Source organism: Dryobates pubescens, chromosome 21 (genome assembly GCF_014839835.1).
Source record: "Dryobates pubescens isolate bDryPub1 chromosome 21, bDryPub1.pri, whole genome shotgun sequence".
NCBI lineage: Eukaryota > Metazoa > Chordata > Aves > Piciformes > Picidae > Dryobates > Dryobates pubescens.
In genome coordinates, this window is record NC_071632.1 from 8,043,401 (window position 1) to 8,068,245 (window position 24,845).

General features: G+C 42.2%; 1 protein-coding gene across 3 annotated transcripts in view; it reads right to left on the minus strand.

The window, feature by feature from the left end:
- Window positions 1-24,845, minus strand: part of CCNY (cyclin Y) — a 98,704-nt gene that overhangs the window by 14,269 nt on the left and 59,590 nt on the right. For all 3 annotated transcript variants that reach the window (XM_054171189.1, XM_054171191.1, XM_054171190.1), the window contains 4 exons: window positions 14,876-14,976; window positions 9,650-9,685; window positions 5,673-5,730; window positions 5,453-5,572 (listed from right to left, as the gene is read on the minus strand). In XM_054171189.1, the coding sequence (XP_054027164.1) occupies window positions 5,453-5,572; window positions 5,673-5,730; window positions 9,650-9,685; window positions 14,876-14,976 (315 nt within the window). The remainder of the gene's footprint in view (window positions 1-5,452; window positions 5,573-5,672; window positions 5,731-9,649; window positions 9,686-14,875; window positions 14,977-24,845) is intronic.

The following is a 24,845-nucleotide window of genomic DNA, read 5'->3' on the forward strand; positions in this document are numbered from 1 at the left end:
ACAGAATGTCCTCTTCTCTTGAGGATTTAAGACAAATTCCCTCCCAGTACCTGGCCTGAATGTTCTCTTTTTATGAAGTCTTGCCTAAAGCAAGACCTGACTAAAAGACATGCAAGTATTAACCAATAATCATTCATGTGTTCTGTGATAGACTAGTCAAAAGATGAGAATAGCCCTAAAACCAGGGACCAGAATCTCAGCCTCCTGTTCCCACCAGTGCCTATAGCACAGGTATGAAGTTCCCATTCCACTTTGTGTTCTCCAGAGCATATCCTGAACACATGGTCAGCTGCCAAGGGTCTCAGGATCCACAGCACAGGTGGAGACCACCTTCCTCAGATGTAAAATGGTGGACTTCAGCCACCTCCCAGAGAATGCTTGAAACCCAGGACAAAGGCAGACACCACCAATACTGAAAACACACAACTGTGTTCATGGGTTTCTTACACCTGGAGTAGCCCAGCTTCAACTATTTATGTGGCTCACCCAACCAGGTCCAAAATCCCCTCCAGTCACTGGATGGAGAGTGCCGGCATCAAACCAGGCAATAAGCAGTACTTGGCTTTGTACTCTGAGGGCTTCAGAGATCACTAGCAGCATGAAGATTGGTAGCTATACTGGGCCAGCTGAAAAGGCCCTCTGCTGCAGACCGCTCTCTCTCTGGACTCTGATCACTTCCTTCTGTGTTTTTGTTTTCTTTTAAACAAGTAACAGTTTTTTGGTTTGGTTTTTTTAATATTGCAACTGAAATATGGAAGGGGAAAAAAAAGTATTTTATCAGCATTTAAAAGTAAAAATATTCCAGTGAAAGCAAATCAGCTAAATGATTTCCTCTTTCTTCCAAACACACGAAAACTTCTCTTCAAATACTCTCATTTTCTCAACACAGTTCAACAATAATCACTTTCTCTGCCTAGCTGCTGAAAATGTGACTGATGAGAACAATAAGAATCCGGGAACATCTGGCTGGATTAATTAAATCCCTATTTTTCATAAGGAGAATTTATTCTTACATTCCTCAAATTTCAAATTATCCTCTCAGTCACAGCATGAACTTTGCAATGTATTTCAAAAGAACCTTCCTCTGAACTTCACAGAAATAATTCACCTCACCTACTGCATGCATTTGCATATCACTGTATCCGATCAGGCTGTAGCAGACAGACCCAGCAGATCTGCTTATCTCCATATTTACAAATGCAAAATGGAACCTCTATGAAACTACTGCAGACATAGAAGTATACTGCAAGCCTTAGACCTGGCCTGTTTGCAAAAAAAAAAAACCACAACAAAACACTCAAAAAGTCATGCCAAGGCAAAGCAGAAAACTTGGATCCTGCTCCTCTCTAGGTCCAGTTACTAGGATTGTTTTTACAAAACAAAAGAACAGAGCATAAATATTTCACTCTCACAACACTGTGTTGTTTTCCTGTTTGTATGGATAACTCTCACTTTTTTTATTTGCTAGTCAATTAGGAGATTAAAGTGAGTACCATTTGCCACCTCTGCCTTGAGGAGATAGTGAAGATCACATGAGCATTTCTCAGTTGTAGCAAGGATGGGAACATTTTGGGTCAAGGGAGAAGCACACATGTATTATACAACACAGACAAGTGAAGAGTCTTGCAGCTGGGAAACAACCACCCCATGGACCAGTATAAGTTGGGGGCTGACCTGTTGGAGAGCAGTTCTGGGGAAAAGGACCTGGGAGTCCTTGTAGACGTGGCCATGAGCCAGCAATGTGCCCTTGTAGGAAATAAGGCCAATGGCATCCTGAGGTAGATTAGAAGGGATGTGGTGAGTAGGTCAGAGGTCCTCCTCCCTCTCTACTCTGCACTGGGGAGGCCTCATCTGGAATATTGTGTCCAGTTCTGGGCATCTCAGTTCAAGAAGAATGTCAGGGAACTGCTTGAGAGAGTCCAGCTCTGGGCCACAAAAATGATGAAGCCAGTGGAACATCTTCCTACTGAGGACAGGCTGAGGGAGCTGGGCCTGGAGAAGAGGAGACTGAGGGGTGCCCTCACTCATGTTGATAAAGATGTGCAGGGCAGTGTGAGGAGGACACAGGCTCTGCTCAGTGATGTCCAATGTCAGGACAAGGGGCAATGGCTGCAAGCTGGAGCAGAGGAGGTTCCACAGGAACAGAAAGGAAAACTTTTTCCCTGTGAGGGTGTCAGACCTCTGGAGCAGGCAGCCCAGAGAAGTTGTGGAGTATCCTTCATTGGGGACTTTCAAAACCCACCTGGATGTGCTCCTGTGTAACCTGCTCCAGGTGATGATGCTCTGGCAGCGGGGATTGGACTGGATTCTCTTTTGACATCCCTACCAACCTCTAACATTCTGTGATTATTTTTCTCACAAAGTCAGGTCACAGAGCATTTAGTTCAGCTGTTCACTGGGACAAACCCATTATTTGCAAGACTTTAAATCAGGAGTAGAATTCCTAAAGCTGGTTTTATTCTTATGGTATTATTTTATAAATAACTAATGTGAATTAGTATTTAATTGTTTCAACCTGAGATGTTAATTTTGCCCCCTATCAGTGTGGGAAATCTCTTGGCAGCTCTGGAGGCTGTGTGAAAATTACATTTTTTGTTTAATTATAAATTGGTTATTCTGTACTAGTGGAGGCTTTAATTGAAACATTTTAATTAAGTGCTTGAAGCAACACAATGCCAGCTTTTTGCTGGAGATTAGCTTATCTAAGAGTCTGAAGTTTCACATTTACTCAGCTCCTCTGCTGAACATCCAGACTGCTATCTAACCAATTGTAACTGCTGCTCCTACCTGGCTAATGGCATGTAAAAAAGACAAACAGCAAAGTGCATTCAACCACATGCCTTAGTCCATGTTAATGAACTGGGCAGTAAAGATGGGAGGCTAAAGTAGTTTAAAAAGAATTAAGGTGAGTGAAAGAAAGCTAACAGTTGCAGCATCTTGTTCAAAATGTACTGTGATCTCCACAGATACACTTCCTGCCTTCTGGCAATCCTCCCAGGAGGAACAAGTGGCAGACACGGCTATCAGATTGCTCTCCAACGGACAGCCAGACCATGGCAAAACACAGCTCCAGCAGGGAATGCTTCTCTCTTCCTCTCTAGACAGGAGATCAAAACTGAAAGTGCTTGGAGGGCTCATAAGGAGCAATACCAACACTATTAAGATTTCAGGAGCGTGGGGAGGGCAGGAAGGGTTGATTGCTTTTTAACAGATTAATTTCTACATTTGAACATTTCAGAAAGAACACGATCTGTCTCTGGGGCCTCTCTTGTTGACTCTAACAAATAAAGGAAAGGGATCTGGAAATACAGAGGAAACTGAGAACAGGAGCAGCCTTGTAAATCACTATTTATCCAAGAACTCTGAAGCTTTCTGGAAAGCAGGGTCAGACAGGTGCTATTATCCTGAATGCATGGGCAAGAATTAACAGAACAGTAACACTGCAAACATATGCATGGCTGCTTTCAGGGCTGCTTATCTGCTTTTGTGTTGGGTAAAAAATCCAAGCCACCTAAGCATTCAAAAAAACTACAAAAAGTGACTCTGTGATATAAAAACTGAGTTAAAAAAACCCCAAACATTTATACCTCATTGCAGATGAGTAACAGAGTTACTTGCAGGGAAACCACATGAGAACCAGAAGGAGGCAAGCCAGTAGTTACAAATGAAAGATACTGAAATGTATGCCTGGGTTAACTAGATGTATGGGGAAGAACTTACTATGCATTGCAATAACAGAATGATCTGATTATTAAAAAAAGGCCTTTTCCTTTTGAGTAAACAGTGCCCTCACTGGTCAAATAACTTAAGATTGAACAACAGATAACCACCACAAGGTTCCAATGTACTTGACAGTAGATTCATTAAATTACAGAAGAACATATTGATTCACACAACGTGTCTTGCCTCTAGCAGAAAACACTTAGGAAGAGAAAGGAGTAGGAAAAGTACTTAGTGCAATTATGTAAAAGTCAGGCAAAATATCATTTCAGAAAACAAGTAATGGCTGAGACAAGTAACTAGGTAGAGTAATACTTCAAAATGTATGAGTGGAGCACTGCAGGGTGTTTCTTGCCCTATTTTCTCTCATATTCCTGTTCTGTACTGGCTAGTACAATTCATTCTGACTGTCCAAAGGAGAAAAGCTTGCCAACTAATCTTAGAAGCCAAGGGAGAGAGATTAATGGAGGAAATGAGTAAATTTGAGCTTCAAAACCCACCTTCTCCAATTTCCCTTCTTCCATCCAAAGGACCCAACAAAGCTGTCATGAAACCACGTGTTGTAGCATGGTCAAAAAAAAACCTTTGTTCATATAAAATCCGAGTCAAGAACACGGCCAAAACTGTGCCTGAAAGCTAGAGGCTTGTCAGAATTTGTAGCATAACAAATTCAAGAAAATGAAGAAATTATCAGCTGGTGGAGATCACTCCCTCCTTTAATCCACACTGCTATGTTGATCCATACCAGCTGAAAATCTGAAACTTCTTTTGTGTCATGCTATTTTTAAGCAGCTAAACTTGAGAGCAATTGTTCAACCCTACAGAGTGGTCCTGAAAGACAAGCACAGTGCAGCTAATAAAGAACCATCACCAACATGTCCCAGTCACTCACCAAATCCTCCTTCTGTCAATTCTTATTAGTGCTATCATATTACCTACAGCTGCTTATGAGTCGCTGCTGAGAGCGACAATGATGCACAGCAAAGTCTCCAAAAGCCTTTCTGCTTTTAACATTCCCTCTTGTTCAGACCCCTTATGCCACCTGCATTTTCACCTCGGTGGACTGTAACATTACCACTCTGTGAGGGCAAGATGTAACCCTGCTTTCTGTCTCACATGTGACCTAATCTCTTCCACCATTTACTCTCCCCAAGTAAATGAACTCTAATATCTCTTCCCAAGAGACTTTCTTGGTCCCCATGATCAGAGGGCTGGAGCTCCTCTCCTATGAGGACAGACTGAAGGAGTTGGGGCTGTTCAGTCTGGAGAAAAGAAGGCTCTGAGGGGACCTTATTGTGGCCTTCCAGTATCTGAAGGGGGCCTACAAGAAGGCTGGGGAGGGACTTCTCAGGCTATCAGGTAGTGATAGGACTAGGGGGAATGGAATGAAGCTGGAGGTGGGGAGATTCAGGATGGACGTGAGGAGGAAGTTCTTCACCGTGTGAGTGGTGAGGCCCTGGAATGGGTTGTCCAGGGAGGTGGCTGAGGCCCCATCCCTGGAGGTGTTTAAGACCAGGCTGGATGAGGCTCTGGCCAGCCTGATCTAGTGTGGGGTGTCCCTGTCCATGGCAGGGGGGTTGGAACTAGATGATCCTTGTGGTCCCTTCCAACCCTGACTGATTCTCTGAAAAATTTCCCTGGCAGCACCTAGCTCTATTAAATCATACAAACCCAAACTTTGGGAACAAAACTGGGTCTGTCAGATGGTTGATGTCATCTCTCAGACACTCACCAGGGTGACAATGGCACATTCAGCAGTCAGTTGAGCAGCACTGAACAACGTCCGGACAAAGCGGTAAATCTGTTTCTGCTCCGGGTCATGTTTGTCATAGTCTGGTGGCACTTCAGATTTCTAAGGAAGAAACACTTCCAAATAGGTGACTGAAACAAAACGAAGCAGACAGAAAGAAAGACAGTTCACGTGAAAGGGAAGAAGAGGCAGCTGGACTTACCGAAAGCGGATGAAGGTTTTCATCAAAAATATCTAAGAGCATTCTTCTGTCTGTGTCCCTAAAAGCATCAAAACCAAAGCAGAGTCATTATCTGAAGGTGACAGCATGCAGCTCGCAGACACACGCGGATCATGACGACTCCTCACGCTGCTGGGTGCTTAGAAACGGTGCAGAAATGTGGGGTTTGGACATATTCTAGCCTGAGGTTCAGTGTGGGATGAAATCCGCATTACAAAGGAATTTAAAAGTCTCAGCTTTCAGTGCCCCAGATACACAGGTTTTGTGCTCTCTGCTTCACAGCCTAAGAAGTCTTCCTATAAACTTGCAAGAAAATCAGCCCAGCATACTCTCCTTTTCTTAATTTCATCATGCCAATCCTTAAAAACCCTCTTAATTCCTCCTCCTTTATTATCAACATTATGAACATTACCACCTATACAGCATTTTGGGTGACAGGTTGGACTTGATGACCTTGGAGGTCTTTTCCAATCTGGTTTATTCTGTGATTATTTTTAGTTAGCCTCTAGCTTTACATACTCCACTTTTCATTCCTTTGGAAACCCCTATCCCACTAATGATTTCTGAAAGCAAAAAGCAGTACAGAACAACAACAACAAAATCAGACAAAGCAATTTTCCTATTCATTTGGCTCATTTGCTGTTTCTCCCTCAGACCCCTGTTGCTCATGATCCGTTTGATGCAACTCCACAAACCTAACAAACATCCAGTATGCGACATAAGATTTTGCTGTGTGTAATCGTGGCAGGAACATTAACGATCACAGAAGTATGTGGTAGAACAGTACCAGTTAGAACTGGACACTCTCTGGACAGATGCATCCATGTGACCTACTTACTACAATTCCATCTTTATTTATAGCATCCCTGGTACTCTGGTCACAGAGTTCTTAAGAGAGAAACTACTGAATATGGTCTCTATCTTTACTCAACAGCACGTGTCTCTCAGGGCATGCAACATGAATTTCAGTCTGGATTCAGGTCTACAAAATGTACTTATTAGGAGGTAACATTTAAACCTCAGCATCTGAAGGTGACTTTTTCTTTTCCTGCTAGAAAGCCTGCTATCACTTGAAATAAACTGAAAGCCTGCTAATACTTGAAATAAGTGTTTCTAATTCTTTTTTTTTTTCCTATTTTATTTTAGGGAAAAGGCGTACCTAAATTAAAACAAAACTCCAGACCCAGATAATTACTAGAAAATTCCTATCAGCAAAGGTTTTAGGTCAGACTTTTTCACCCCCCCTCCATAATAAAGCTAGTGTCTTAACATAGGAAGTTTCCCTGGAATCACTGGTGCGCTACAGTAAACGGTGGCCCTGCACAATGAGAAGGGAGAAAGAAAGAATTTCCTGTTTTGTTTCTTCATGCTGTAGCTGCTGCATGCTATAAAGGCATATTTGACCAAAAAACCTACTCCACATAGAAAAAAATACATCAGAACTTATAAATTCTTGTCTTCATTGAAACTAATATTATTATCTTAAAAAGATGAACCATCTACTAATTGATTTAAGCATTTATCATGGTTAGTTTGTTGGGGTTTGTTTTATTTAGTTTATTTATTTAGCAAATCCACCAGTGTTTATGCACAGCTCTGAAAAGAAGCCAGGTACAGTCTTTCATCACTTGCTGCATAGCTAAGTACAACAAAAGCTGCAGGAAGCCAATCAATGTAACAATGGTAGAAGACACTGGGAGAAGGAGGAATGGTAACTAGAATGTTACAATCAAATGAAATGTGGGGAACACATGAAGGAATATTCTGTTTCATACAGAGTTCCTCAAAAAAAAAAATAACACTGGTGAGAGTTTGGAATACTAGGAATTATTTTAGGTTTAAGTTTGCTGTACAGGAGATAAACTAAACACTGCCTGAAAAGATTTCTTCTCTGGCAAAGCAGATGCTGGACTCATTTTCTGTCAAAATCAGCCCTGAGTAAGAGTTACAGTGGTTTCTTACTCCCCATCCCCCCAACAATGAACCAAAATCTACCACATACGTCAACAACTTCCTTTTCACCTATAAAGGCAGGAAGCAGAACCTGCTTTGCTATTGCTGTTTCAGCAGCAAGTACTGCTGTTATCACCTTGTTCCTCTATTCCTAAATCAGAGACAACTAAAGACAGATCAGTGACTTCACAACCTTCATTTCAGTCATTAATTGACACACAGGAGCCTGCTCCAACATCAGCACCGAGCCCATCTGTCCTGAGTGCGGCAGAGGGCGTGTTGACACCGCAGCTCCTACCCAGGGCAGCTCCAGGAGCGGGAAGCAGCAACCACCTCTTCCTGACTAAACCACTTCTCCATCCCACAGGAGAAAGGACAGCAGCAAGTTTCCCAAGAAGATAACACTCAGAGTGCATTTGATTTAACACACTGACATGGGACTCATTATTTTCTGAAGGTTTATCCTCTCTGTCTAGTTGTAGGTTAAATTTAGATCAAGTTCACAAGTGGGCATATTTTACCAGCAGGCAGAAATCAGCTCCATGGCAATCGGCACAAAGCAAGTCTGATGTGCTCTGGGTCTGGATTCCTCTTGCACAGCTGTGAGCTCTTACTGAAGTTTCTCACCCTTTGTGGTCCCTACTCTGAGCCTTTTACTCAACTGGCATGATACCTAAGCACTTAGGAATAACTTCCACAAAACTTCAGAATCTGATTACCCTGGAGATCTCCATTATTTAGTCAAGCACAGTAAAATCTGACTAGTGGTGATGGAGGAAAGGGTAAAAAGGGAACCACAGACAGATAAACAAGTAATGCACGCATGATCACCAACAGCTCATCTCCTGGGAAATGAGATTAAAGGTTTGGGAACAGATTTCGCTCCAACTTCGGCTTTACATATCGTCATGTTTCAGTCCAAGGCACACCGATGCCTTGAAAAGTCTCACAAAAATTTTCAGCAAGGACCAAACTGTAAACCTCTCTGCCCTTGTGCACTTCTAAAGGCTTCTCTTTAGATGTCAGCCTTGTGTCAGTAAGTGTGGTGGGTTCCAGTGACCTGAAACATGGTCCCTAATGACGTACCAGCTTAACTTTAAACTTCTGAGCAATCACTTTTGTTCTAGTCAGACTTCTTACAGTCCAGAAGAAAAAACATATTAGTGGCTTGCTAGACCAAGATCTATGCCAAGTTCTCTGAAAAGACACATGGAAAAGCCATGGACAAAAAAGTTAGTTGGAAGTATACAACCTCTCCTTAGAAATGTTGGGAAAGATTATTTTATGATACAGTGAGATAACATAAGGACAGGTAATTTAAGATACAAAAGCACAAGTCAACATTAAAAAAAGTCTGATTTACTTATCAAGTTACATTTTAGAGAACCTATTTGCCATTCAATTTCAAACAACTTGACTGCACAGAGATCTAAAACATAGTACACCAGAAGAGATAAGCCAGGACCCACTCTGTTTCTGAGGCATCTTGAATTACATCTATTCACAATGTTTGTCTTCCTCTGTAATTAATAGTTTGTATTTCAAAAATCATAGTATCAGTCAGGGTTGGAAGGGACCACAAGGATCATCTACTTCCAACCCCCCTGCCCTGGGCAGGGACACAAATCCATTAACTGATGTACACACTTAACTTACAAAGGTATAGCTAAAAAATCTGAAAGACAGATTTCTCTGGAACTGCAAGACATGAAATAATGCAGAAGTGCACATTAAACACTGATTCATCAAAATTTTTCAATGCTGATCTGCATTTCCAGATTTTTATGCTATTTAATCCTCCATTTTTTAGTTTTCTAAGCTAAAATCACATCTATGTAAATACCAAAGAATGTGGTTTTCATTTCTGGCACAGCAAATAAAACTGCTACCCCCCCACCCCCCCAAATTTTTTTTTGAAAGAAACAGAGCACGGATTTTTAAGATTTGGGCAGATCATTTGTTTTGATTAAAGAGATCCTCACTACAAGGTTTCAATATTCACATACCTGTTTTTGATGTGGTAATATATTGCAAGAGCTACACTGTAAAGAAAAACATAGAGTTAATACCTCAGGACTGTCAAATTCTGTATGAATTGTCACATTAACATGCAAATTTAAAACTAAGCACAAGGCACGACCCAAAGCATGCTCAACAGCCTATTCTCTTCACTGTTAGATACCAGGAAAACTGATGGAGACAATTTCAAAATCCAAGTGCCTCATCTTCAGTAGAAATGAAAATACCTATATTCCATACACCGAGTTGCACACACCTTCCATAGAATGCCCTGCTCCACTAAAGGCAATGATAAAACTCCTCCTGACTTCCAAGGTGCAAAGCAAAGCACCACAGACACTGGACATTCTCTTGTATTGTTTGTTCAGGCTGCCAGACTAGCATGCAATGTTTTAATCGCCGTTGGCTTATGATTTTCTATTTAAACCCATTAACTTTTGGCTCTCTTTCTATGTAGTTACTCACATAGCAGACTCAAATACCAGGCTCCTACAGTTTTATGGCATCGAGTTACTTATTTTAACTCAGGAAAGACAACTCCCTGAATAACTTACTGCATTATGCATTTCCCATGTTCTCAACCACATAACAAAGTACCTCTGTTTATATTCTGCACAAAGACAAAAAGTGTCCTTATGCTCACAGAAAGCTAAGATTTTAATTACATCTACAACTGATCTCATTCACATTTGAGCCCGAAGAAAATTAAGAGGTGGCTTCTCATGGTTCTTCTCCAGTTTCCAACTCATGACTCCAGCTTTATCAAAGGACACATGTTTTACTCATGATAGAGTTTGATTGAAAGATAAGGCAGAACCAGCAGCATCACTCCCTACTTGTGCCAGCAGCATAAAACCCAGTCAAAACTACAGGGGAAGGAGGGAATTGTATTTGCTGACAACTTGTCAGTGATTCACTGTATGATGCTTATGTCTTACACAGATGCAAAATTCCCCTTTTAAGAGAGTCAGTTGATTGCCCTGTAATTTTATTGCATTACATGAAAACTGACATACTGCATGGTAGGAAAACAACAGGTTGGAGATGCCCCTTCAGTAAAATTTTAAATTCTTTCAGGTTTGGGGTTTTTATGAGCCATGTAATGGAAAATATTTTTTTCTTAGTTGAAAGGAAATATATTTTACTGACTTTGTATGAGCACTATAGATTTTTTCTGGTTGCTTTAGAAGTTTGTAGATCATAAATCCTTTTGTGGGCATTTAAAGGGCACTCCTCACTGAACACAAAAAGCACATTTATGAATGAATTTAATTTGACTGAAAGCTCTCTGCAAAATGAATTAGTCCTAAAATTTGATTTTAAATTATGCCCCTAGGAACACACTTGCAGTTCACTTTATGAAAGCAGATGTAAGAATCTATGTGCAGAGCTCTGCTTGGTGCCCATATGGTTGCTTTTGTGAAGAAAAAAACAAAAAACAAACACAACAACATCAAGTATAGAAAATATTTACTATTTAGAAATACCTACCAGAATCTGAAGGTCTTACAGAGCTGCAATAGTTTAACTCAGACCCAAGCTTCCTTCTGCTTTTCACACATTGATTCAGCTAGCATTCAGAGTGCAGGGGAGAAGCTTATGGAGCTTTTCATCAGCCTACCCTGGCCACCCCACTGATGCTGCAGACCTCCAGTACACGAGCTAATATTTTAAACACACCAGTGCATTGCATGACCCAGAAAAAACACATGAGCTGGCCAAAATACATCCCTCACCAACGTACCTGTCTGCAATAGTCATTTATCTGCAGACTGCCAGGATGGGGACAGGAAACAGTTGCACTACAATAGCAATAATCCTACCATCTCCCCACACTTAATCTGTTAAATGTGCAGCCAGAAAGGAGAGAGGAGGAGGAAAGACTCCTCAGAGCCTTCGTGTGCTAAAGTCCAGTTTCTCACCCCACATAACCCCTTTTGTAATGGGTTGGGGCAGATCCCCTCCCCACCACAGGCAGAAATAACGACTCAGACAAACGGATTGCAAAAGTGATGAAAGTTTAAATAGAAAGCAGTGAATGTTACAGAAAACCCAAAGCGCAGTGACAAAGAAAGATCCCATCCCCACCTGAGGGTGCATGCAAAACCCCCAGGGCTCCTTCTTCCCCCTCCCTCTGCTGGGCTAGTCTCAGCTGGCCAGGCCTGAGACTGCCCATCCCCCTGTGGCCTTGGGCCCAGTCAGGCCCATGGCCGGGAGATCTCTCCCCCAGTTACCAAGTCTCGGAGAGGGAAGGAAAGAGGAAGTGCCAGACTCCGCACTGGATCTTATAGTGGTGCAAAGAATTATGGTAGGAAATACACAATTTCCTGTGTCCATCCCTCTGGGCTGGACTTCTGGACACAGGAAGTGAATGCACCAGGGGGGCACCCAGCTCAAACTACAACATGCCACCCCTGTATTTCATACCATAATCTTTGCACCCAAACACATCATCAGATCAGAAAACTTCTGATGACATGTCCGGCGGAGTCCATATCTTCATCTGGGCATCCACTCAAACAGTCTCTCATTCAGGCTCAAGCATCAGTCCATTCCAGTTGTTCTTCCTCATGTGATGGAACCTCCCAGCGACGCAGTCCTTCTCCTGCAGCGTGAATTCCTTGTGGACTCCTTGGGACATCCTGGTCACCTGGAAATACCTCACAACTTCTCAGCCAAGCCTTTACTCTCATACTCAGCGGCAAATTCTCCACCCCTGGGGCAGGCCAGTCGGAACAATCCGGCTCCACGACTGCCTTTTTCAATCCATCCAGGGTGCCGCAGCCAACCGCTTTCACGCGGACCAAAGCTACACGGATGCATGCCAGAGGCACTCCGCACCCCCCGGCTGGGCGCTCGCGTACCGAGGCAGGACAGCATCCGGCTGCACAACCTCCACCCCCGGAAGAGGGAGGAGCTGCGCCACAGCCCACTGAAGAAGCAGGGAGGCGGAGCCAGGTGCTCGGCGCCATTTTCGGAACACGTCCGAAAACACCAGGGAAAGATTTACAGCTGCCGCCGCCGCCTGAACGCGGCCCGGCCCCCGCCGTCTCTGTCGCCGCGATGCAGAGTCCGAGTCACCTCCAGCAGTCGCTTGCCCGCTCGCCGCGGGTGTCCGCTCCCCGCAGCGGCCGCGGGCCGACCACGCTCTGCTTGCCGCTGCCCCTCCTCCGCTCCCTGCCGCTCCGCAGAGAACGAGGAGAAGGCAGGTCTCGCCTTCTTAGGCTACTAGAGCACTCTTAAGCTACCCTGGGCAGAAAGTCACAGAAAGAACCACCCCTCGCTGTTCCCAAACAACAGTAGGGAATTCCATGCCATCAGCCACGCACCAGCTATCCTTCTGCAGCCCACAGGAGTTCACACAGTCACCCCGGTAACACAAAACCTGAGCCCCAACTTTCCAAACCCAAACCGACGCCCAGAACTAAATTTAAACTCTCCATCTTTTGCAATCCGAGCTGCAGTTGGCCCCACGTTGGTGCGCCAAAAATGTAATGGGTTGGGGCAGATCCCCTCCCCACCACAGGCAGAAATAACGACTCAGACAAACGGATTGCAAAAGTGATGAAAGTTTAAATAGAAAGCAGTGAATGTTACAGAAAACCCAAAGCGCAGTGACAAAGAAAGATCCCATCCCCACCTGAGGGTGCATGCAAAACCCCCAGGGCTCCTTCTTCCCCCTCCCTCTGCTGGGCTAGTCTCAGCTGGCCAGGCCTGAGACTGCCCATCCCCCTGTGGCCTTGGGCCCAGTCAGGCCCATGGCCGGGAGATCTCTCCCCCAGTTACCAAGTCTCGGAGAGGGAAGGAAAGAGGAAGTGCCAGACTCCGCACTGGATCTTATAGTGGTGCAAAGAATTATGGTAGGAAATACACAATTTCCTGTGTCCATCCCTCTGGGCTGGACTTCTGGACACAGGAAGTGAATGCACCAGGGGGGCACCCAGCTCAAACTACAACACCTTTTCAAACTCTCTGACCCCTTGCAGCTTCCAACTTTCCCCATGCAGTCAGCCAGGTCCCAGCCCTGCACAGGCCTTCCAGCCTGACATACACCTTCTCCTCCCTATAGCTCTGCCCTTCTCCATACACCCCAAATTGCTCCCAAATGTCACCACCTTGCTCCTCCCCAGCTCATCTTTCTGTCTCCTCTCAGCAGACTGCTGCTGGCCATGACGGCCTTCTTATCTGCTGCACTTAGGAGTTCTCTCCATAAGCAGTCTCAGCTCTGACACAGAAAGGGACCCAAAACCCAACCAAAACAATGCATTTATAAAAATCTGCATAGAAAGACTTTAGAGCATAAGAATGTGAGATTCCAAGAGGCAAAAAAGAAGGTGCCAATCTAACTGCAAATCCCTTCTCCACTTGCCTCTTTTTTTCTTAAATAGAAAAATGAAGAATATTTTAGTGACCACCAACATTAAAGATTTTTTTGCATGTATTAGTCTGAATGTATTTGTCTCTCCTGTAAGTGCCTCTGTAGCACAGATTTTGTCTTAATTTTTTGCACTGGAGTACTCCAAGGTAATCATCCTACAAGCAGCTCCAAGACAGCAGCATAAAATGCTTGAACATTTCTTCCCTCATTTTCCCCCCCTTACCGTACCAAATGTAAAGGACACCACTCCATAAGTATCAATTTAATTTCTCTCCAAATGTAAAAAGGCACCAATGAAACCTGAAATGATCATCTGAGATGTCACCCAAGGCCATGTGTGCAGCAACATACAAAGCCCCTCACTGTTGTGTAATAAACTGCCAGTGCCCTTGTACTCAATAAAGAAATGAATCTGACGGCAAGTCATTTTCATTTCAGAAAGTCAGAAGGCAATTTTAGCAAATAAACATTTCCTCATGAAGAGAAAAGAGCTCTTCAATTTCAGATTATTCTGAAAGTCTGAATAAACAAGTACCCAAGTAAGTTTTGAGGACTGGTCCAAAACCAGTACCCAGTTGAACACAGAAGGATTTCAGCTGCTGGAATTTGAAAGACTTAGTTGCAGGTTTCTGTTGAGATTTGTAGTAGTGGGAGGACCTATAATAAGAGCAACACCCTTTGCTCATCCTATTCACTGCCTTGGATTACACACATTTACTACTTCAAAAACTGAAACCTTGAAAGCTTGCTTAGTAATGGTTCAGAAACACATATGCACAAATACATATCAATAGAATGTAGATTCTATGAAAAACATAGCAATTCTACCACCTACCATTTGATGGTATACTTGAGGTTTGGTTGGCTGACTGTGCTGTCATCCAGGAAAATAGTGGAGCAGGAACTGTACTTCCTTCTCAACTGCCCAGGAGGATGCTATGAAAAACATGCAAAAGAACAATGGCAATTATGTAATAGTGAGGCATTTTTCTAAGATGATGTAAGAATTTAGAATAAACCAAATTTCTCTGTCTCTCACAATGACGCACACAGTAACGGGATCATGTTTTGAAGCAATTCAGAAAGTTCAGAAATAATTACCAGTGCAAAAGTCACAACAACCCCTGCCCATGTCTTGACTAATGCTTTCAAACCACCACCCCCCTCCCCGCATCCCTCTGTTCCCCAAAACCATGCAACACTTCTTGCACAGAATTACTCAAATACAGACAAAGCAAGGATCTGTCTCTGGCCTCAATCCAAGAGTGAAAGAAAAAGTCATGTTAACAATAAAGATTGATTTAGAAACAGACACCAAACCATGCTCAGAGAAAAGAGAATAAAAAAAACCTCACACAAGGCCTAACAGAATGAAGTAGGGCAAAGAGGTCTTTACAGTAAAACTACCAGAAACTGGGAAAGACACAAAGAATCATTAGACAGGAAGAAAAGTGATCAAATGATGCAAAGGAAAGTAGATATTCAAGTGAAAAAGAAACATCTCTCTTAATCAAAAAAGTTTACAAGAGCTTTCAATCCTATTTATGCACTACTGTAGGAAAACACTGAAAAGCTCAGCCACAAAGTGACTATCACAGAATGGCTTAGGTTGGAAGGGACCTCAGAGATCATCTGTTCCGACCTCCCCACCACAGGCAGGGACACCAGTCAACTAGACTCAGCTGCCTGAGGCCTCATCCAATCTGGCCTCAAACACCCTCAAGGAGGAAGCTAAGAGGATGATGTTGAGAGGGCTTCTCCTTCAGCTGTTCAAGAACAGCCAGCACTTCAGCAATCTGAAGAGAATAGTTCCATCATATCAGCTAGTAACTCGCACAGCCGTCAAGGCTCTTTGGTTTTATTCTTGCTTATCATACTTGCACTAATGAATAGCTTGACCATGAACCTCTGTCAGCAAAGTTATGACCACTCAGATTACATGTTTAACTGGCATCAGAATAGTTTTAAAATTCAGTTGGCACAGCAATATGGAAATGTTAATTTGCCTTACAGTGCACGTTATTTCCAGCATTTCAGTGGGGAAATCAATGCCAATACCATCAGTGGAACCCACAGGCATCTACCAGCTCTGAGCTAGTGATCATCTATGCTATGGTCCCCTGAGTCCTACCTCAGTAAATACTCCCCTGCCTAATTTCCAAAACAGATATTATTACAAGTGCCAGCACTCCATCATCTCACTAATGTTGCATTTTCCACAGGCAGCAGACTTCTTAGCAGCATTCATTAGACAGAGAGCAGATAGACTCCTGGTAAACCTACATGCATCTGAGTCATCTTTCTGTTTTTCCCAGCTACAAGTGAAACAGCATTCAGTCTTCTGGTAATTGAAAGAAATAATATTCTGATCCTGTTACAGTTGTAGAAAACACAACGTTCAAGTTATTTCAAAGCTCACCCATGAATCTTATTTAGGTTCCTCAACCAGTAAGAACATGGCTGAGCTGCTTTTCTTGGAAGTGAAAAAGTTTGCCCAGAAAATGAAATTCATCCCCTCTCAAATATTCTCCAGAGGTTTGGAAAGGTTCTTTGCAACGCTTTGGAAGTTCACAAACCATCCACCTTCCAAACTATAATACTTTAAGCAAGGCAACAAACAAGAAATTTAGAAGCACTGGAAGGCATTAATACTATCAAATGTGTTACCTAGCACTGATGTATACAGAGAGAATTACTGGGGATGGGTGATTTATAGCTTTTGTTCTACCACAGTTTAGTTCCAATTTCTGGATTGGTCTGTGAGTACCTTCCACAAGCATGCTAAAGGAAGAGTAACTTGAAACCAGCTGAAAATGAGACTGTTTAGTGGTTGGAAAAAAGAGAGAGGTGTAGACATTCAGCAATAAAAATGAAAGAAAAAAAAAGGTACATGAAAACTTCTAATTCTACATTCTGTGTGTCAACGTGTTCTAAAGGTTTAGATAGAATTCAAGATAACCAGACTGGATTCATTCAAAGCAAGCACAAGTGAAAAATAAAAGAACTCTGTAGCAACACCACTATCAGATTTAAATTTTCTTATGTAAACAGCACTCTAACATTTGATACGTGTCAATAATTGCAGCCACACACCTTATTTCTGCAACTACCACATCACAGAACACTCCACAGTTTTCAGCCCACATCACACTTCGTTAGGTTTAGAACTTCTCTCACTCCAGTAAAATATGGAGAGTCTCATGCTTTCCTTTCTGTTCGTAATAGCTTGGCAGGAAGGAGTACCTCTCTCAGTCTGGAGAACAGTGCCAAGTGTAAACCTACTATCTGGGTATGTATCCACATTTGTGCCATGTGAATAACTAACTTATCTGTAGATCAACATTCTCAGCTTCAACTCTGACATACAGCTGCAGTCATGTGCTATGCCAGGTAACAGATTTTCTGCCTTTCCAAATCACTGAAAAACACCCTCAGTTTCATATTCTGCCTTGACTATGCGGGAAGGCACCTAAAGTCCCCAAAATGCTTTTCTGAACCTCCACAAAATGCTGCCCAGGAATCTTCTCCATCCTTGCAAAAGACAAAAGAGGTTCCTGAGAATCCACCTCAGTATTTAGCACTGTCCTACAGAAAAACCCTTTTCAGTGTCTATTTCAATGGGATAAGCCCACACTCAAAATTGCAAAGAAGCTTAGTGCCTTCACATTTCAAATCCATCATGGCTGACCACAAAAATCCTCCTTCAAGACAAGTGAAAGAGGCTCTAAGCTGGAAAAATCAGATGAGCTGAGAAAGAATATAAAGCCTTTGAAGAAATTAGCCAAACCCTCTAACATTAATAGGATCCTTCTCTGGTTCTGTCCCAACATTACAGCTGACATAAGAGAAAGAAAGGACTGGTACAACTCCTTTTGCAAATCCCAATATGCAAACATGACAGTGAGCACAGGACACAGAGCCTTGAGAATCTCTGATATTATACACACTAACAAATTAAAAGCTTGACTTGAGGTGGGATTCACTTTATATAAACTTTAACTTGCAGTAGTAATATTTTTGTACTCAAGCTAAGCTTCACTACATGCCATGTTTCTCAGCTTCACCAAGACATCTCACTTCACCTCATGCAAAGCTCCTGAAGGACAAAACAGGGACTTCATTGCTGGTAAAAGCTAACTGGAAAATGGTACTCTGGTTATCCAGGCATCACTTCCAAATTGGAAGGTTAAAGTAAAAGGCATTCCACAGATATATGGTCTACTCAGTATGGATTAACTCACAGAGGGGTCTCTTACAAAAAGAAGAAAATGTTGTATAGGATGTATAGAGTAGATGTAGACAACATCTTCCCACTCTGCTCAGCTGGAATTTTACACCTAGTTTTGACCATTATACTTCCAGAGCGATGAATTAATTTCGGAGTCAGGAGGAGAGAGCATCAAGATTTATCAGAGGTTTGAAAACCCTGATTTAGAAGGAAAAACTGAAAGACTGGAGAGGCTTTCTCCAGGTACAAAGCAACAACAATGGCCTTAAATCATGTTGAAGGGAGTTCTGATTAAGGTAACATTGTTCTCTGTGACCACTGTGAATGGGATAAGAAAGAGCAGGCTTACACTGAACTAGGGAAAAGTAAGATTAGACATGAAATTGTGAGATGGGAGGATGGCAAAAGAAAAAGCTCTGGGGGCTTCTAACAGCAGAGATAGCCTAAGTAATTTGAGCAGTGATAGAATCTCCATCACCAAAAGTTGTACAGAGGCAAAACAGACACATGCCAAGAATAGCTCTTCAGCAAGAATCCAGATTGAACAACCTCTCGAGATCAGTTCTGGACCAATTTTCCATCATTTTGTGACTTCTTTTGGAAGAGAGGATTTGTACCTCTTCACTCCAGAAGCAGTTGCTATTTACCTCATTTCAGCCAAAGACATTCAATAAGCAATGCCAGTATTATATGTTACAATGAATGTGAGGACTGCTTTGAATTTCTCTCTTTACAGGAAAAGTTGTGTAACAGGAGAAATTGCTTTATAACTTGCCTTATATGTATTACAGAACAAGCTCTAAGAAATCAAGATTCCATTAATGCCAGGTGTTTCTAGCTCTTAAAACACAGCAATTTTCCCTCACACACAGATAGTACTAAGGTAATATCACTGCTTCATTTTTCTCTCAAGTTTCATCCTGAAACTTTCCAAATAACATATTTTTTAAGATATCTGAACAAGATTCACTTGAAGTTTACATAAAATACATCTTATCAGAAATAGAATGGCTCCATTTGCCATCAAAATCATACAAGCTCTGCAGAACTGCTTTTATCTACCTGCTATGATAGGAATCACAACAAATTCCTAAGTAATTCACAATGATAATACACAAAAGGATCAATTTCTCTCAGCCTTCATTTTCACATCACTCAAATTAAACCTAAGTCTGTCTGGAATGGCCAAGCGTTAGTCTTTCTTTTATTAAAACAGTAATTTCAGAGTGTTCTGTGGTAGAAGCATCTGACAGACATGTGCATAGTGACCAAAACCCACACTCAGAACTCACCAGCCAGCTCTGTCCTGGAAGCTCTTGAGCAACACTAGTGTGGCACTCTGCCCTGCTGCTTAGCAGGGTTTGTTCATCTGGGTTCCCTAATGAAGCCACACAGCTTTTGTACCAGCTTTTGGCCTTCAGCCACTCAGCTTCCAGTTTAGCAGAGGAACTTTAGCCTTTTTCAGTGTTCTTTTACACTTGTCCATCAGCAGATAATTTGCAGCTTCTGCCCTAAATAACGTTAGTACTGCCTCTTCTTCCATCCAACCAGGTGTAAGTTATTGCATGATTTTGAAAGGTACTATTAAGCAGCATTTTTCCCCATGGAAAAATTGAGGCCTGCTTGCACCCGTCTGTGGAGGCATGCCCATTAGCTTCCAGGCACCACAGGCTGGCCAAAATGCTAATAGGTAAAACTGGCAGTAAACGTAGACACGAAGCCAAATTACAGTAACAAGCCAAAATACCAGGACTGATTCTGACTTGGAAGGAAGAGATTCCTGTTTTGAGGATCTTCTATTGCTTCAGGATGTGATTTAGTTCTGACCACCTTTTTCACAGAAGAAACATGATTTTACAGGTCAACAGATTGCATCCAAGATGTAACACAGTTCTCTGCACGGCTCTGCAAAGCTCTTGCATTTCTTTTCATCTTGCATAATTTGATACCAGAGCACAACTAGATATGTATGTATTCACCTTAACAAAAGCTACAAGATACTGCACCATTATATGCTTGCTTTGCCAATATCTAAAATTAAAGGGGGGGGGGGGGGGAATCCAGTCCAACCACTCTTAAGCAATACCCATTGTAACTCATCAGTCTATGACATGATTCAATCTTGTCCTCAGTTGATTAGTTTCACTGACATTTGATAACCTCCCAGACTGATGCCTTAGACTAGATCTGTACTTGCAAGATTTTTGCTCTCAAAGCTTGTCCTTACTCACATCAACTATAGGAAAGTAAGGCAGCATACCATTGAGCCCCTGGGGGCCTCAGAAATCACTGGCCATTTCAGCAGCACACATGGGCCCCTCCTTACCCACTGATAAAGCACCCAGCTTTACAAACCTGAAAGATTAAATATTTATTTGAACACTAAGAACAGCTCAAAGGCTTGTATTTACATAGCACATAATTGCTAGTGTTGTGCAATTTGACCAGAGGGACTTTACTAGGCTCCCAGCACACCATGTATTGTACGGCAGCCTTGTAAAAGAACTCTCCTTCGTGCTCTCATTCTAGCTTAAGTGATCTTTTGTTCTTCCCCCCACAAAAGTTTGCCACTTTACACAACTTAGTGACTTGAAGTGGTTAGGAGAGGTAAAAAAATCTTCACCCTAGAGGACATGAAGAGAAGCTGAAAGGTATTAAGAAAAAAATAACCAAGACACATTTCAAAACACTAAGTTTTTTAAAGAAAACCTGTTCATTCCAACTTACTGGAAGCTTGGAAACACCTTAAACATCATCTGTTAGGAATCAGAGCCATAGAGAGAGTCTGCTGGAGAGGCCAGATGGGCTGTAAAGCCCCCTCTAGACCAGTTTTTTGTGATGTTGCAATGGAGAGGAGCAAAGACCACATTAAGCAATCTCTAGGAGCTTCAGGAGCACTTGAGAAGCCTCTAATCTATCTTCCAGTTTATCTTGTTCTTCTCTTTGAGTAAAGAACACTAATTAAAATATCTTAAGGAATCTGACAGCAGTTACAAACCTTTACAACAGCCAGCCTCAGGCAGCCCACTTAAAAACAACATTTCACATTTTATGTTGTGCTTTGCATTTTTCACAGATGAAACCACTTTTCAGGCTATGTTCCTATTTCAGCGTGTATCTTATTTACTCTTGAAAGTGTTTAATTACCAGTTGCATACCCAGTAGTTTTACAACAGGGAAGCAGAACAGCTTCTTTATCCAATTTGACAAGAAAATTTGGGGGGTAGACATGAGCAAATATCATGCATCATTTCAAGCATGCTAAAAGGATCACAAAAACTGTTTGTGCCACGCCATGTACAGCAAAGAAACCCTCCGTTCTCTTCTAGTCTCCACAGGACTGCTGCCAGGAAGATGCTTGCCCCAGTGTGAATCACTGCAGGGTCAGTTATGGGGTTCTGCATGAATCAAGGCAAAGAACCTTTCCCTAGGATGCTGAAAACATTTTGGTCTATACACAGATATTAGGTTTTATTACTTGGAATGATAAAAACAGTATTAGTCTGCTGGGATTTGAACCTCTAGTTACTGGGTAGCAGACGGTGGAATTCACATCCAGACCCCTAAACAAGATGATGCTGTTGCTACAAGCTCATGAAGCACCTCCAGAAAAAGAAGAAAACCACTGTAGAAGAGAGCTAGTACTTCTCTTTATAGTATTTCTCTTTTCTTTCCCTTTATCTAACTTCAGAAATATTCCAATAATCAAAAATATATCCCTTATTTTTACTAGATATCACTGTTCAGAAGCAGAGATTCAACTCTAAGGGCATACTTTGTCAAAAAGAAAGCACTTGGGCAAGGTGAGCATTTTCATCCTGTGTAAAAGTGACTTGATAAACAAAGCAACTTTTCCCTCCCCTGTCCTGCTCCTTTCCCCCTCCCCCAGAAGTAGCCCCTACAAACAATAATTAAAAATTCACTTTCTCCATTTGCACCCCCAAACCCTCCAAAAAACATCTTCCTGTTTGCTTTCCCTGAACAGGCAGAGACACCAATGTAATCTCTCCCCTCTGAAAAAGGAAATGCCTCTATCTCCATCTGCATCTTTATCTCCCTCAGCAGCTTGACTAAGCAGATTAAATGACAAGACAAGTGCACACTGAAGAGGCATTAAAGCCATAACAAAACAACAACTGCCAGTTCAACGGGAAAGGGAAGTAGAGTCTGCTGCAACTGCTCAGAAATTAAAATAGGCTGGAAGAAACCAAACATACCAGGTACACTGTAAGTAGGTTTTCAGCACCTCCAAGAAGGAAAAGGATCCAGCACCGTTCCCAACCTGTTGTCTCTCTCCTTGGGCTCCATGACAATACTGAGAGATGGCAGCTTCTCCACAGCACCCTGGCACCCTCACTTTAATCCCACTGCCCTTCTCTTCCCCACTCTAGAAAAACAACAGCTGCTGGCTTCTTCTATGACATCTACTGACAAGGTGAATATGATATGTGGCAACTACCAGTTCTTGACAAAGTGCAGCAAATCAAAGCAGAAACCCACTAATAGTATTTAGGGATAAAGGGAAACTATTCAGCCAATTAAAATATTCTGCAAACAAAAGTAGGCAAGAAAGGAAAAGAGCAAAGATGTGACCATACTTTTTCCACAGGTAACACAGTATCTTTATAAATTGCTGTTCTCACCTGTTACTACACAGAACTAGACAAGCAGTTAAAAAAGCAAACCCACAACTTCGCTTGACAATTCTCTTGCTAGCCAGCCACCCTGAGCACCTGGGAAACGTTTGACTCTGCCTGAAAAATAACCAGTATGATACTGCAGAAAGGGATGAAAATATTTTCTTGCTTATCTTGTTTATTTATCACAAAAGGAGAATAAAGTATTAAAAAAAAAACTTAAAAAAGAAAGAAAGAAAAAAAGACATTATGGGAAACCCACAGAGGAGTGCTGCATCATGGTGAAGTTCTTGGAAAAGGAAAGCAATGCTCCCAAACTTATGTCCTCTGGCTTGCTTCCTCCAGAGAAGATGTGGGGAACTAGAAGTTCACATCAACAAGGAAACAGATGAGTAGCAATATCTCCTGCTAGAAATGCACTTAGTGCACTGAAAAATGGTGGAAAAGAACCAGCTGATCAATAGAGTACAGAATAAATTCACTTATGTAAATGCTACCCATCATTTGTCACATAAAATTGTTAAGTCTAACTCTTCTCTCATATTTCTTCAAATAAGGCAGTCTAGGGAAATTACAACAGTTCCCTGCAGTCTGCAAACCTAAACACAGTTGCCAGTTGAAGCCTACAGCAACCACTCCAAAAATGATCACCAAAAAAACCAAACAAAAGAAGGGGGAGCGGGGCGGGGGGCAGGATGGGGCTGGGCTCAGCTTTAGTTGACTGAGTATTTAGGAGTTGCTAGATAAATATTTAAAGATGTGTTGAACAACTCAAGTATCAGAAGCCACATTTGAAAATATAACTTATGAGTGCCGGCTAATAAACTTAACTTACTTGTCAGGACACAGAGAAAGCCATGGTAAGGACTTCGGCTTCATAAACTTTTAGCTGTGTAATTCAGAGAAAGTACTTTGTAAGTACAACAGAGTCAGACATAAGGTAGCAGTAAACCAGACTGCTGAAAGAATTTTACATTGCTGCAACCTTAGCCATTGCTTTGAAGGATACTTGAGGGGGGAAAAAAAGGAAAAAAAAAAAAGAATAATAAAAAATTAAAGAGAGAAATTAGGAAGTGGTCTAACATTTAGCGTATCAACTCTATAAGCTGCTACATTAAGCTCCTAACACCATGACTCCTCAGTGATATGATCACTCTTCTTTCTGCAACAAGTCCAGCACTGCCCCAAAACCTTTTATAGCAAGATTTACAACAGCTGCTTCCAGCAGCAGCATTTGTGAAAGTCATCTTTGTCCAATCTGCCAGAGGAATCCTCTCGCAGTCTGACTAATGCACATGTGAGCATTTCAGCCATGACACAGGGTGGACTGCCACAGAAATGCAGTTAATACCTTGCTTTGCAGTGTCTAAATATTCTTTTGTTTTAACACTGAACCCTCCATTTTGATGGTAAAAAGCATGCTGCAAGTTCCTGAGCACACATTGAGTTTACAGGAACTCAGTGCATTAGCTTTACAAGTAATTTCATAAAAACACAACTGCACTGCAAATCACCCTCACATGCACACTGAACAAATGAAAGGTTTTACAGGGAATACAGGGTGAGAAGCACTGAGAATATCTGATCGCCAGGTGGGGCCTGCCTTATGGCTTTTGTAAGCCTCACAGTATCTCATGACTTCTCAAAATCCTAACTCTTGGGAAACTGAAAAGCTCAGCTTGCTTTTGAAGCCAGGCAGTACTTTCAGAAACACTCAGCACAAACCAGTTCTGCCACCAAATGAAGCAGTCCTGCTTTCTCATCCCACTTTGGCAGCTCGTTCCTGCCTTTCCCCACCTCCTTTCTGCAGGTGCAAGCCCTGAAGTGAATCATGTTTAGGAGCAGATCCATTTTAGCTTTTAGCCATACTGAATCTTCCTGCATTCATGCTCCAAGCCAGTTTAACTGGAGCTGTACAGACATTTGCCCCAGCAAAAAAG